The 15,174-nt window shown below is 39.6% G+C and overlaps 1 protein-coding gene across 1 annotated transcript in view; it reads right to left on the bottom strand.

Moving 5' to 3' along the window:
* rasgrf1 (Ras protein specific guanine nucleotide releasing factor 1) overlaps positions 1-15,174 on the bottom strand; it is a 42,318-nt gene that overhangs the window by 15,094 nt on the left and 12,050 nt on the right. The window contains exons 2-14 of the mRNA XM_037682889.1: positions 14,242-14,348; positions 13,836-13,983; positions 11,303-11,395; positions 9,979-10,232; positions 7,045-7,124; positions 6,741-6,934; positions 5,439-5,548; positions 3,930-4,048; positions 3,334-3,494; positions 1,752-1,815; positions 1,091-1,233; positions 876-958; positions 542-790 (exon numbers count right to left, since the gene is read on the bottom strand). Coding sequence (XP_037538817.1) covers positions 542-790; positions 876-958; positions 1,091-1,233; positions 1,752-1,815; positions 3,334-3,494; positions 3,930-4,048; positions 5,439-5,548; positions 6,741-6,934; positions 7,045-7,124; positions 9,979-10,232; positions 11,303-11,395; positions 13,836-13,983; positions 14,242-14,348 — 1,805 coding nt within the window. The remainder of the gene's footprint in view (positions 1-541; positions 791-875; positions 959-1,090; positions 1,234-1,751; positions 1,816-3,333; positions 3,495-3,929; positions 4,049-5,438; positions 5,549-6,740; positions 6,935-7,044; positions 7,125-9,978; positions 10,233-11,302; positions 11,396-13,835; positions 13,984-14,241; positions 14,349-15,174) is intronic.

Raw genomic sequence — 15,174 nt, 5'->3', positions numbered from 1 at the left:
TGGTTGACATTTTATTTTAACTTGTTAAAAAAAAATGTATGCCTCTTTTATGATCGTCTATTGTTGTCGTTGTTATCCACTGTTGTCATCACTCTTTGTTAAAAAAAAAAAATCAAGCCTCTCTTGTAAATGGGTTCCTGAGGCTCAATGGGATTAATCTGTATAAATAAAGGTTGAATATGGTCCTGATGGGACACACAACAGAGGTGATGAGGGGTTCATTGTTTTGCCCAGGGACAGTTCGGCACGTGACTGCTGGTGGAATCGAACCCCCAATTCTTGCATTGGAGGACGACTGCTCTAACCACTCAGCCACAGCTGTCCCCTTTAAATATTCACAGAACCTAAACACAGGTTTTAACCAATTAACACTTTGCAGCTCGAAGCTGTCACTTAATCTATACAACTGATCAGCTGTTGTTAAAAAAATATCAAACATTAAAGAGAGTTATAAAAATGAACAAAAAATATTTGTTTGTCTGCTGAAGGTGCTGTCAGCAACTTCACCACATTCAAGTTATCCAGAGGCAGAGCGACTCACCGAGCAGGGATGGCACTGATGGGCTTCTTGTAGATGGTGATGAGTTTATCTAACACCACGTCAGCCGTGGTGAATACACGATAGGAGTGGAGGAAGGTGTTAAGGAAGTCGATCGAGAGGAACCGAAGATCGGTCAGTCTCTCCAGCAGGCGTTCAACACTGGCGTAACGAATCTGCAGCACTTTGCAGGAGTTCATCATCTTGCTGAAGCGAATGTCCACATCATCGCAATACAGAGTTGAATCTGATCTGTTGACATGAAACACAAAAATTAGGGGGGAAACTAGTCTGGAAGCAGAAGATGCACACCGTTACATGGGAATACATTTCTCACTTGATCATCTGTGGCACTGTGACCTTGGAGTTGTCCTCAAAGGCATTCATCATGAGGCCGTTGCAGCGGATGTTGTCTATGCACTGCGGGACACAGGCGGTGAAGAAGCAGACAAGATGGAGGAAATGTTAGTGAGTTCTGTGATGTGAAGGCTTTTGGCCGACGTCCTCGGCCTGTCGTCTCGCTGCTGGAGATTGTGATGTGTGTTGACGTGCCTGGCTGATGTCACTGGTCCATGCAGACTTCTCCTGCCTGGAGGAGGCCACCAGGATGACGGTGAATGACTGGCTGTCCTTTGGCTCCACCACGATCTTGAAGTCCAGGTGCTCCATGTCCTGGCCGCTCTTGTCTGATTTTGCTTTGAGGTGAGCAAAAAGATGAAAGATGATTTCCTTTACAGCTTCAATCACTCATGTAGTATACATTTTACAGGACAGTGTTGATTTAAAAAGGAGAAAAGGAACAAAATGTTGGTGAAAAACAGCCATTACTAAAATCATGTAATGTCTTTAAATAGATTTTATACAAAGCTTGAACTGTGGTTTCCAATGTGATATCTTTGAGTCTTTGTCTGAAAGATTACACTAAATTACAAGAGCAAAATTTGGGAACTTTGGTGAAACTGAAGAGCAAGGACAAAAGACAAATTCATTAAATTTTGCTTCATATCTGGATAATGGTTTAAAAATTATCCTCGCAAACCATTTTACTTGGTAATTTATTTTTGCTGCAGCCTGATTACTACTTATACAAAACTAATAAACTAAAACAGACTGTAACAACAGAATATTACATAAAGCATCAAACGTGGTGCGTATAATGCAAATGTTGCATTATATGCCATGCATGACTGCAATGCATGTTGCAAACACTTACATTCATCATCTGTTCCCTCAGGGTCCTCCATCAAAGTGCAGTCTATTAGCGAGACAACTCCATTCTAAAAATAGCATTCAATGCAGATTCAGTTTTTTTACATCGGCCACATTTGACCAAACATTATGCATGGACACATGACATAACAGGCATTAATGCAACATATTTTATTAGCTGAGTAAAAAACTAGACACTTTAAATTAATGACTTTGCAGCTTTTAGAAATAAAGTTTTATAAAAACATGTATGACTGTAAAAAAATCACTTAGTTTCACAATGTACTCAGACGAAACTTGCAATATAACATAGTTCAGATCTCTTGAAGTGGGGTTCTGTGGAAAGGGTATGAATATGTCACCTACAAATTGTACATATCTTTTTTAACAAACTTAGGAGAAAACGGTGGTTAGAAATGGCAGGACTGATGAGCTGATGGCTAGTCAGAGCAGGGCAGAGACCAATGTGAATTTTATTTATCCTAAAACAACTTTAATCTCAAAAGTTTTCCAGCAGTTTATGCAGTTGTCATTTTCTAATCCAAAACCATTTGTTTTGCAGTACACAGTATTTCAGACAGAAATATTTAATTATTTTTTCACCAAAACTGCTACAAACTAACCGCTACTGCTATTTGTAACTTGTTTTTGAAACAACTAGCTATCCATATGGGTCTGAGCCTTGCTCAGGATCAAGGCATATTTCTCAAAAGGAAACTGTGAAAAGAGTTATCTACAACATGTAAGATAATAATTGTTCTTAACGTTTTTACAGAAGTGCCAAAAGGGTAGCAGCAAAGGAAAGGTTTCCTAAAGAGTGGTGAGACCAGCTATTGTATGGTCTGGAGACAGCGGCACTGACAAACAGACAGGAGAAAGAACTGGAAGTGGAAAAAATGAAGATGATGAGGTTCTCCTTAGGAGTGACACAGATGGATAAATTTAGGAATGAGATCATCAGAGGTACAGCACAGGTTGAACAACTGGGAGATAAAGTTAGAGAGGTCAGACTGAGATGGTTTGGACATGTCCAGAGGAGGGACAGTGGGTATACTGGTAGAAGGATGTTAGAAATGCAGCTGGCAGGAAAAAGACAAAGAGGAGATATATGGATGCAGCTAGAGAGGACATGGAGGTAGTTGAAGTGAGGACAGAGTGAATTGGAGGAGGATGACTCGCTGTGACGACACTTGAAGAGGGAAAAGCCAAAAGAAGAAGAAGAAGATCCTTTTATAAAATTTCACTCCAAGAGCTCTGAACTGCTCAATAGAAAATCACAAACTTAAAACTATTGCTTTGTAAAGCTAAATAATACTGAATTAGTAGATTTTATGACATGTTTGCGACTCGCACAAGCACAGACCTAATCTTTACCTCTTTTAATTAAAGCCATGTAGAGCCTAAACTAATTAAGCACTCAAACACAAAGATCCAAGGAGAAGTGCTGCTGATAAAAGTCACAACTCTGAGTCTTTTGTCTGCTGTCAGGTGTAACGTTCACGTCAGCTCAGAGTCTTGTGGGGCTGTAAGTCTGACGTTGAAAAAGAGGATCAGCTACTATGTCAGCACAGCAGCTTCAGGCCCACCTTGGTGAGATGAAGCTTTCCACCAGAACCCCTGGTGCAGATGATTAAATGCTTAGAGAAGAGGAAACACTGCCTCTCCCCTTCCTTCTTTAAAGACAGAGAACCCAGTCGCCCACGGGTGATTTTGCCCTTCTCGCTCATTGGCACCTGAATCAGAGACCCTGCATGCAGAAAACAAAACTGTGTTTACAAATAATTATAAAAAATAAAGACATGCACATAAAGGGCTACAAGAAAAGAGGCTACTGTACAAAAAAAAAAAAAGGCATTACAGAGAAATCTAAAGACACAGTGCACGAGACAGTGAGGATTAAATAAGCACCGTTTGTCTTCTCCTCACCCAGTAGGACCAGTTGAGAACATCTGGCATCTACAGTTCCAGATTCATCATCAGTTTGCCTCAGAACAGTCAAATTGCATTTGTAAATTAAAGACTGTCCTTGTGAGTAGTGTGTGCCCTTCCCCAGACAGTGCCAACACCCACCCCGACCCAAAATATCCCAGTCACAGCCTGAGAGATCATGCTGTCAGGGGTGTAATGCAGAGGGACAAGAAATCCCTTCCTGTTGCGTTGGGCACGTGGCGGTGCAGGATACCTTGTCTTACAAACGTCTGGCTGGTGTCAAGGAGCACTTCGCAGCCCTCAATGATCATGCGCTCTATCGCCAGGTTCTTCCTGATGTTTTCGGTCTCGCTGACCTCATCATGCATGATTCTGAAAAAGGACACAAATTATCATTCTTACTGGGTAACGCTTAAATTTCAGAAACAAGAAAACCTGTGATTGCTTCCCGTTGTGCTTAAGTTATGTACTTACCGACTTATTTTATTATGTAAATTATTATTATTTAAAAACAAACAACCTAAATGATCATACTGTCATATGTAGTGGTGCCTGTTTTAAATAGATACAATACAAAGCAACACAAAATAATAAAATGCAATATGATTCAATACAAAACAATATGATTTAATACATTAAGAGGAGGGGGAGGGGATGGGGAAGAGATATGATGCAACACAATGTACCGTAATATTGTACATATAGTATCAACATAAAACAAAGTATCAAATTACAAAGTAATTTCATGCCTGCCAATATTTCCTGATGACAATGAGAGACACCTATGAGGTCCTAGGAGGGTGAGTTTCAGGGCGTGCACCCTTCAATTCAATTCAGTTCAGTTTATTCACATAGCACCAAGTCACAACAGAAGTCATCTCAGGGCACTGAACAGAAATATTCATATGTACCCTTGGACAAGGTAGAAAATTTTTTTCAAATACATTTTCCAGCTATTTGAAATGCATTTTACTGTAATCTTAGGATTAATAAAAACACAATAAAACCTGTGTATTGTATATTTATGCAAAGGTGGAACATAAACTTACAACTATAGTCTTTAAACTGAACTTTATCTGACATCATAATTGAATCTTTTTGATGTTTTTTGTATTTATTTATATTTATCTATTTTTCAATAACAGCACTTGCATTTTGTATACAATTTTTAACGATTAAGCACATTATAAACAAACTCTATGCATGTACATTATTGGTTTACATGATTTTTCCAGTTTAAAAAGATGCTCAAAAATGGGACCTTTTACAGTTCTCTGGTGTATATAAATGATTTTAAATACAAAAAAATGTATGTGAAGTATAAATCTAAATGTACTTTTAATTTAGCTGAACCCACAGCTTCTTCTGTGAATGACTTTACTGGTCAGTGTCTCTCGTTCCAGCAGCTGTCAGACAGCTGAGAATAGACACATGCGGGATATTTGGGTGTCCTGCCTCCTTTTGTGTGGGATGTGGGTGAAATTCCTGGACTGTCTCGCCCAAATCAGGACAGTTACTCAATATGTTGTAATGTAATGTGATATAATGCTACAGTACACTAAGGTCAACATTATTAAGTAAAATAACATAGATTTTACAATATTACTATATATTTTAGTATTGATGTTTAGTGGGCCTAAATTTAAAAAACAGATATGGTGTTCACCTTTTTAAAAATAAAAACAATATGCTTCCAACTTTCAAAACCAAAGCCACACCCTTGACTATTTGTGTATCATGCAACTGGTTGTGTGAAGAATACCTTGAAAGCTCCTCCAGCTTCGATTTGGCGTAGTCCAGGCTGTTTCTCTCTATGTGTTCATGGGGTGTGTGGGCCAGAAGCTCATGGAGAGTGAGAATGTATCGAGGAATCTACAGACAGAAAAGAAAACAAAAGGCCAGTGGTACCCCACATTTAATTTACAAAATATACACAACACAATAACAAAGGGAGAAGTAGGATAACATGATGTCATCAGCAACATTTTTAATGAACACAGCAGCTAGACATCTTAAAATGGTCAGAAAACACGCTGTGACATCGAACAGATTCATTTGATATGTACACCTAAAACGCATCACGACTGTTGATTTCCCCCAATTTATGTTTAAAGTCCAAAATCAATCAAGTTTAGACTCAGGTTCATGACTCAGCGCCCAAGCAGATGAAATCTTATGTGGTTTTGTAAGAATTAAATGGCCGTAGATGCAATGTGTGTCTCCGGGTTAATCCGTGGATGTTTTGATTTAATGGACCAAGAAGTGCCATTTTCAGAACTTTCTTTTTAAATTCACTTGCTGATGAAAGGCGTAACTGATCAATTATTATAGTCAACCACTTTCAAATAGAAAACACAAATGGCTATAACAGTTAACTCTACAAACGATGAGCTAAAATCTGTGTGGCAGCAGCTAAAAGTGATTCAAAACATGAAATCTCTGGCAGGATGTCAGGCCATATGCATTTATTTAAGGAATATTGGACCTTTAATGTAACTCTTGGCTATATAGAGTAAGTACAACTGCCCTGAAGCCACTCCAGAGGTTATTCACTGTTTCTTTTAGCTCATCGAGCTAATAGGAAAAACTGTTTCCTCAGTGTGTGATAGCTTTCACTTTAGAGCAGCAACCTGTTGCAGTTCTGCTGCATAAATACTCAAACAATGTTGCTTTCTTTGCTGATGATGTGATGCTGCCCATCACTTTTCAGATGGTCAATGCATGTTTGTGCAGCGACTGTTCAATAACGCAAAGATGTCTTTGGTTGAGAAAATATGGGAAATAAACAACTGTCTGAGGCAAAAGTGTCGCAATGTAAAAATTAACAATAATGTGATCAGACTGCCAAGAATTTATTTTAACTGAGCAGTTTTATTTTATGTATTTTAAACCTTTAAGCACTGGGTGCTACTGAAATTTATATTCCAAAGAAAACATTTTTAAATGATTACGAAATTTCACTTAGGCAACATAAAATTTGACAAGCTCAAACTTGAGATGCACATTTGCCAAAAAAAAAAAAAAGGCTCCTTGTTTATTTTTCTTGTGACGCTGATGAGCTAACCTGGAACATGGGGTAGGTAAGAAAGGTCTCCAGAGTCCTCTCCTCACAGTCGGGCTTGGCCTCATACTGCTTCAGCAGCTTGTCAAAGTCCCGGTTTTGCTTACAGTGAGCCAGGATCTGCAGGCTGTACTGGTGGTTCCTCACAAACTCCTGGTAGATGTTCAGCATGGGCAGCAAGATGTCGAAAAGGTCAGCTGTGGAAACATAAATGCCAAGACAAAAAAATAAATAAATAAAAGTAAACAAACTGTTACACATACGTGGAGATCACAGCAGAAAGTCAGCAAAGAAAGCGGACTCTTACCCAGCACTAATGTCGGCCAGCTTGCTATCCTGGCTTTCAGACCCTGGTAGAATATCTGATGCAGGAACATGATAGTTTCACTAAAATAAAAAATAAAAAAACACAAATAAATTAATGAAGACGTTAAAAATAAACAAGCAGAGAGTTTCAGGAAATGATTCTGCAGATATCGATTTAAATTAAGCTTTGTTTATCAATAAGAATGTGCATAATTAGTATATATACAGAGGAAGGAGGGACTATTTTAACCAGTAAGTGTGTACAATCTGCACATGCCTGTTTTTGACTTTTTAATCTCTTTTTGTGCTGCTGACAGATCTCTGACAATATTTTGTGCTTTGGGCTTCTGTCCTCACATGCTCAGCTTTTAGCTCCGAGTGTGCGTTTCATTACGGCCAGTTCTGGTCCCAAAGCAAGAGTTTGTGTTCATGATTGGTCTCATACCAAAACAGTAACTAATGTGTTTGTGTCATAAAGAAAAAAAACCCTAAAGATGTGTTTATTTTTTCTATAGCATTTAGAACAACTTGTTTTGTTAAAAACAAATAAACAGTCTCACTAATCAACATATATTGGATCATATATTGGTTGTCAAATTAAATAAAAAATTAGAAAAATTCTTACAGACATGTTAAATTAAAAGTTTAAATGTTTTCAATCAATGCCACATGGCTACTGCTGGATGCTCAATTAGTACATATTGCTTTTTGGAGCTTGTTGCTATCTGGTTAAACCAGTGAGTATAATCTGTTTTTAAAACGTGTACTTTTTGTTACAGTTTTCACATATCAATCTCCAATAGACAGAAATGCAGGCTGCGGTAGCTCGGTGGTCACTACTTCGGTTTGGTAATCCTGAGGTTGCAGGTTCGAGCCCAGGTTGCGTCAGGAAGGGCAGTCAGCTTAAAACAATATCCATATATTTCATGCGAGTTCGCTCATTGTGGCAACCCTTGAAGAAGGGAGCAGCTGAAAGAATCTCCAGCAGACAGAAATGTGTGCAACAACAACAAAAAAGATGAAAACTGATTTGAGAACAGTTCTGCAAACTACAGCCAAGAAAACTGCTCTGCACTGGAGTTGGTCTGAGCATGTTGTTACAATACAACTTTGTTTTGAATCACAACTCATGCCTATTTCTTATAGGAAAATGCAATTCAGCAGATTGTGTGTTTTGGGGGAACTGTACGGTGGTGCAGTTGGTTCCTGCTGTTGCCTTGCAGCGAGGAGATCCTGCTTGTTTTCTCTTTGCATGTGCATGTTTTCTTCAGGTAAGTGAGTTTCCTCCCACAGTCCACAAACATGCCTGTTAGGTTAATTGAAGGTTCTTCATTGGCTCTAGATGTGAGTGTGTCTTATTGGTTGTTGCTCTCTGTGATGGACCAGTTACGTGTCCAGAGACACCTGCAGCTACTTGCAGCCCTGAACAGGAGCAAGTACAGCAAATGGAAAGATAGATGGCTGAAAAAATATGTTGATGTTGTTTTCATGCAAGATGTGCATGGTGGGGGTTTTGGGGGGCCAAACTGATGTTCACAATTAATTTCCTCATTCTCTGAATCTCCTCAAATTTAAGCCAAAACAAACCATCCATCCATCCATTTTCTTTACCCGCTTATTCCATTTTGGGTCACGGGGGTCGCTGGTGCCCATGTCCAGCAATCACTGTGCAAGGGGCGGGGGACACCCTGGACAGGTCTCCAGTCCATCACAGGGCCACATAGAGACAAATGAGACAAACAAACATTCACTCTCTCACTCACACCTAGGGACAATTTAGAGTTACCAATCAGCCTAACATGCATGTTTTTGGTCTGTGGGAGGAAACTGGAGCACCCGGAGAAAACCCACGCATGCACGGAGAGAACATGCAAACTCCACCCAGAAAGGCCCCCGGACCGGGGTTTGAACCAGGGACCTGCTCGCTGAGAGGCAGCAGCTCTACCAGTTGCGCCACCGGGCTGCTTGTAAAAATATCAATAAATGTTAAAAATCATTACATTTTTTTTTTAGCTTTTAATGTCACCCCTACTGGCCACAAAGCCCCCTCCAACAAGCCTAGAGTGGCTCATGGGCCACCAGTTGATAATCACAGTTGTAGCAGGTTGCTGTAGCTCTGATCACTTTTAATTTAGTGAACAAAGGCGTAAAAATGGCTCTTTTAAACATAAAGTTTACAGACCCCTGCTTTAAAACATCTGTGCATGGGACAAGACTCTTTTTGTCCTGCCTATGAGTTATTTGTGCAGCTTCACCACCAAATCTGTCCATAGACCAGATGCAGATTTTTGCTTATTAAATGTGATGCAAAACATTTTTGTAAACATTTCATAAAACAGGAGTACTGCTCTTCTCTGGTCTATGACCATGACACAATGGCTGAATAGTGCTGCAGCGCTAGAGAGCAGGTTTTACCTTGAGGCAGAGTTTGCCTCTATCAGAGGTTAAGAACAAGTTAGATTATATTTAATATCATGGAGCAATGAAAGGATTTTTTTTTTTTTTTTTAACCTGGACATGTTGATTTTCACTGTGAGGATTCATTGCGTTTCCTGTAACCTGAATAATTAGAGGCAACTGAAATAGATCATTTAACACACAATATATATACTGAGAATCACAAGAAATATTTTTGGAGAATCTTAAATATTATATATAAATAAATAAATAAATAAATAAATATCATATTTAGCGTTTAGCTCTGGGTTTGATTGCACATTTTGTTGCTAAAATGTAATAGTTTCTTTTTTAATTGGTTTCTTGTGTTTGGCAGTACTGTAGTACATTTAAGGACTAAAAGCTGGCACATCCTCATGTGTATGCAAAATGCTAAAAAAAAAAAAGGTGGTGGTGGTGGTGGGGGGGTACTCTCAAAATGCTAATGTGGTTTGGAAGAAGACAATCAGAAGACTTCTGTGGGACAACTTGAGCAAACCTGTTGAGGAATATGCTGCTGACGTCATCGTGGGTGATGGGCGGCTTCTTGGAGCTGGCAGCCATGCGCAGCGGCCGCAGGAAGTTGTTCACCAGAATGTGAAGCTGCTGAACATACTCTGCCTCCGAATCCAACATACTGAACACCACCTGGTTCCTTTTCCTCATGCTCTCTGCATGAGGCGAGCGGATGTAATCCTGGATGATGGTTTTCCACTTCCTTCTGCAAATCCAGCCTCGCAGAAAACTCTGAACCTGCAGGAGACCATGCTGCCTGTCAACATCCCCTTAAAGTAAACACCTTAACATCCCCTGTTTGTATGGAAACAGTTGTGATATTGTGTAAAATGTAACTGAAAACAGGATGAAAGGTTTTGCAAATCTGCAAGTGAACATGCTAAATGTTTGAACAAAGAAAATTCACAATTTTGGGGGGAAATAATAAAGGTAACTTTTAATTTTATGGCCACAACACAAGTTACAAAAGACAAGTGAGGCAACAGAAGACTGTAAAAGTAAGTGGTATGAAGAAAAAGAAACTAGTAGAAACACATTTGACATTTTATGGAAATTTACTGGCAACGTATTGGTATAAGTGTACAAAAATAACATAGGGGAGGCCAAATCTCTCAGAATTAAAGGTAGGTGAACTTCTGCCTATCTACAAAAATTTAATCTAAAAACAGTGGAACTTTTGCAGAATATTTTTTCTCAACCCAAAAATTGGGAAAACTTTTAATGTTCCATCGACTACAGTTCATAATATCACAAAAATATTTCAAGAAATGGGTGAAATCTCTGTGTGCAAAGGAAAAGATCATAAAATCAATGGATGCTCGTGAAATTCTTTGTGGAAACCACAACCAGCACGTTCTCCTTACAAAAGAGGAGTGGGACAATCCGGACTGTTATCAGCACACAGTTCAAAAGACTGCCTCTCTAATGATATGGGGGTGCATTTGTATTTATGGCATGAGCAAGTTACACGTCTAGAAAGGCACCATCAATGCAGAAAACCATATACGAGTTTTAAAAAATTACTGGTCCCATCCAGACGTTATTTGCAGGGATGTAATAGAAGAGCCTGAATGCTGAACTGGTCGGCCTCCAGTCCAGATCTCCCAGCCGTTAAAAAGTTTTGGAGCAGCATTAAAAAGAAAATTCCAGCAAAGAAGACCCAAAACTGTTGAACAGCTAGACTCAGCTTGTTGTTAGAGGAAGAGGGTGTACTTCAGTGCTATACACACCCCTGTTATTTGACCAAATGTTCCAACTTTTGGGATTGTACATGAAATGAAGCCAAAGGTTTAAACTGGAAGGTTTACCTTTTTGATCTTCTTGATTTCTGAGTCGTCCTCGGTTGGGGCGGCTGCCGGGCTGGCGTGGATCTTCTCATTGTCTTTGAGCAGTCCAGCGATCTGTCGGGGAAGCGAGCAGAAAAAAGACCAGTCATTCCCACATGAGATAATCTCTTCCTCTCACCTTCTGTAGCAGCATGCAAACAAAGTGACTACGCATGCTGTCATCACAGAAACAGGAGTCTGACTGAACTAGCTTTGTTCACTTGCCTGGTGTTTGGTACTATCATTAAAAAAGAGAAACTAATGGAGCTTGTTATTATGATTACATTTATTTGTTTATCAAAGTAAATATCAGGCAGGTGGGAAAATGAATCCAGCGTGTAGTTGCACTGAACCGTTTGAATCTGGAGTGTGTCCTCTCACTTTGTTGCCACAGCGACAGTTAAGTGTCATTTTATTTCATAGAAGAGGTGCCAGTACAAAGCAGAGTTCATGCATATTCCACACATAATTCCATTTGAGACATCGCATTTGCACATTAAAGTAAAATGACCATTTGATCTGAAATACATGAACGAGGACACGGGCCTCCTGGAGGCATTGTTCCTGAGAGGAGATGCAAAGTGGCGAGTGTCTGGCCTGAACACGACTCCATGATGGGCTGTTGTTTCTGTCCTCTTGCTCAGATTCACAGATATGAGGCATGCATGATAAAAGTCAGTAGAATCCCTGCTTTTCTACTGCTTTTTATTTTTATGGAGCTGGCGACTTAAGGCGAGAAAGAGATGCAAACAAATCTCAGAAAAGAATGTGAGTGTGGTGCGGAAAGCAGTGGTAAGAGTCCTATTGTGCCTGGAAGTCTATTTACAGTAATTCTGACTAATATTGTGAGTGGCTGCATCACACTGACTTCTCCCACGGCCTAACCAAAAAATAGGCCGTCACACATATTTATCTAAGAAATCGGGAACATTGTCTCAGAAAAAAATCTGATATTGATATACTTCATCCTGCAGGCATGAAATCTAAATTGTTGATAAAACCTGGAAGGATAGTGGTGAATCATCATGTTTTAGGAAGTCTACGTGTGTTTTGTGAACCTGGAGAAAGCTTAAGGTCATGTTCCCTGAGGTATTCTGTGGGGGTGTTCTGCAGGAGTGTGGGTACCAGGGTTGCTTTTAAAGGCTGTCCAGTCCCTGTACTGAATAACCAAAGCAGGAGCTGTGTCCACATGCTTGGCACAAAGTCGAGCTGGTTCTTGGTGCGGGTTGGACTCTGCCAGGGCTGTCCCTTGTCTCCGATCTTTTATGCAGCATTTGTGTACAGGACCTCAAGGTGCCGTCATGGAAAAGAGGGTGTCTGGTTTGTCAACCTCAGGGTCTTGTCTCTGCTTTATGTGGATGATGAGGTTCTGTTAGCATCTTGGAGCCAAGACCTTTACTGTGAACTAGGTCAGTTTTCAGCAGAATGTGAAGTGGCTAGGATGTGAGTCAGAGCCTATCTGAGTCCATGGTTCTGAAAAAGGAAACAGATGGAGTACCTCCTCCAGCTCGGGGGTTGAATCTTTGCCTCAGTTGGAGGAGTTAAACTATCTGGGCATCTTGTTAACAAGTGATGACAGGATGGAGCAGGATACAGATTGACAGATAGGGGCCTCATCTTCAATTGTAGGATGTTGCTTTGGACTGTCGCAGTGAAGAAGGCAAAGCTCATAATAGAGCCGTTGCTCCTCCACTTCAAAAAGAGGTAGATGAGGTGGCATCTGATTAAGATGCCTTCTGGACGTCTCCTGTTGGAGGTTTTCCAAGCATGTCCCACTGGGAAGAACGAGAGGAAAAAAAACAGAACTAGTTGGAGTGAGTGTGTATCTTCTTTGGCATGGGAATGCCTCAGGATTATCCAGGAGGGGCTGGAGAGTGTCACTGGGGAGAGGGAGGCCTGGGTTTCTCTTCTGGACTGGTTTCCTCCTAATTACAAATAAGCGGTTGAAGAAGAAGAAGATGGATGGAGATGGATATGTAGTTGAAAAAAGCTATAAATGAAACTATTTTTGCCCTCTGCCTGGCATACAAAAGTTTTAAGCAAAGATCTGATCGGTTAGTGTTCAATCCAAGTTTTGGACAGCCACGTTGAATGGGGTTGACTCCCAAATGTATTCAGTTGTACATTCAATGATTACTTGCTGAGAATTTTATTAATATACATTCAGTGGCTTATTAGATATTTTGCTAACAGACACACACACACACACACACACACACAGACACACACACACGCACACACACACACACACACTTTTAATGATGGCAGGCAATATTAAGCAAGATGGAAGATAAATATTTGAGAATTTTCTGTATGAGGTTTCAGATACTCAATTTGCAAATTGTGCTGTATTACAATGCATTAAAAAAATCACAATTTATTTGCCTTAATTGGTTTTGTTGAGTGTAAAATGACAACATCATCATCAGCATAACAAGAAAAAAAATCAACAACAACAACAACAACAATAATAATAATAATAATAATAATAATAATAAAACACAGTAAATATTACCTCTGACTTCAGCCTTTCAATCTCTATTTCGCCATCTTCTATCTGTTGTCGAAGTTGCTTAGCAACTGTTTTCTCAGTCTCCACAATCTGAAGCAGATGAAGATACTTCTGCATGAGAGTCTCATGCTCGGTAGCCAAGTTTCTGTAACTGTATCACACAAAAACACACACACGAAACACACACTCATGGTAGCATCTACAACACATTCAGTGTCAGTGCATGCAGTTTCATTTCAGATTAAAATAATCAGGTTGTTTCTTTTGGTCATACCTAACCTCCATGGTTGAAACCATGGCAACATCGGTGACAGACTGAATGAACCAGTCGGAGATTTCATACCTTCCAACCAACCAATTTAACGTCTAATTGCCATGTCTGCAAAATTCCCCTGAAGTGTGCGTTTACCTGGCATGTGATATTGCAGCCACCCATTCATCGCAGTCTTTTACATCTTCTGTGCGCAACTCAAGAGCCTTTTGGTTTTCATGAGTGAAGCTGACTGTGAAATAGTACTGAAACAAACAGAAGGAAAAACAACTGATGAATTCCAGATATAAAGAACAGAAGCTATCAATGACTTCACCTTTATGTTGTGCATGTAACATAATTCAACATATGTTCAATATACAAATATACATACACATACATATATACAATATACAGTATATACATAGTATATTGAACATTCTCAGGGTTTTTGCCTTTTGTGTTTGTCGTGCTGCCTCAACGCTGCAGACACCAAGCGGGAAATTTAAAATCCCACAGAGCCTGGGGAAGCCACATCATCCTCACCCACCATTGCGGCTGATGGAGCACATTGAGGGCGGCCTCCCCAAGCTCATATTCTGGGATGTCTCTGGTTCCCATGAGGAAATGCCATAAGACACGGAGGCTGGAGCCAACTATATAACGGTGCTATACCTGTTTCCTAGCAACTCTGGTCAACATGAACAGTTGTTCACAGCTGTTTTTTCTTCTTCTGTCTGCTGGACTGCTGAGCCATTCTGGGCATTAAAACGTCAGCAAATTTACTGTAATGTACTGTTTCTGTACAGAGATACTGTTTAAATATTTGTAAGATTATGTGGAATTATTGAAATTATCTATCTATCTATCTATCTATCTATCTATCTATCTATCTATCTATCTATCTATCTATCTATCTATCTATCTATCTATCTATCTATCTATCTATCTATCTATCTATCTATCTATCTATCTATCTATCTATCTATCTATCTATCTATCTATCTATCTATCTATCTATCTATCTATCTATCTATCTATCTATCTATCTATCTATCTATCTATCTATCTATCTATCTATCTATCTATCTA

This window comes from Nematolebias whitei, chromosome 10, assembly GCF_014905685.2.
Source record: "Nematolebias whitei isolate Nwh7 chromosome 10, NemWhi1, whole genome shotgun sequence".
Lineage (NCBI taxonomy): Eukaryota > Metazoa > Chordata > Actinopteri > Cyprinodontiformes > Rivulidae > Nematolebias > Nematolebias whitei.
This window is presented reverse-complemented; position numbering and strand designations above follow the sequence as displayed.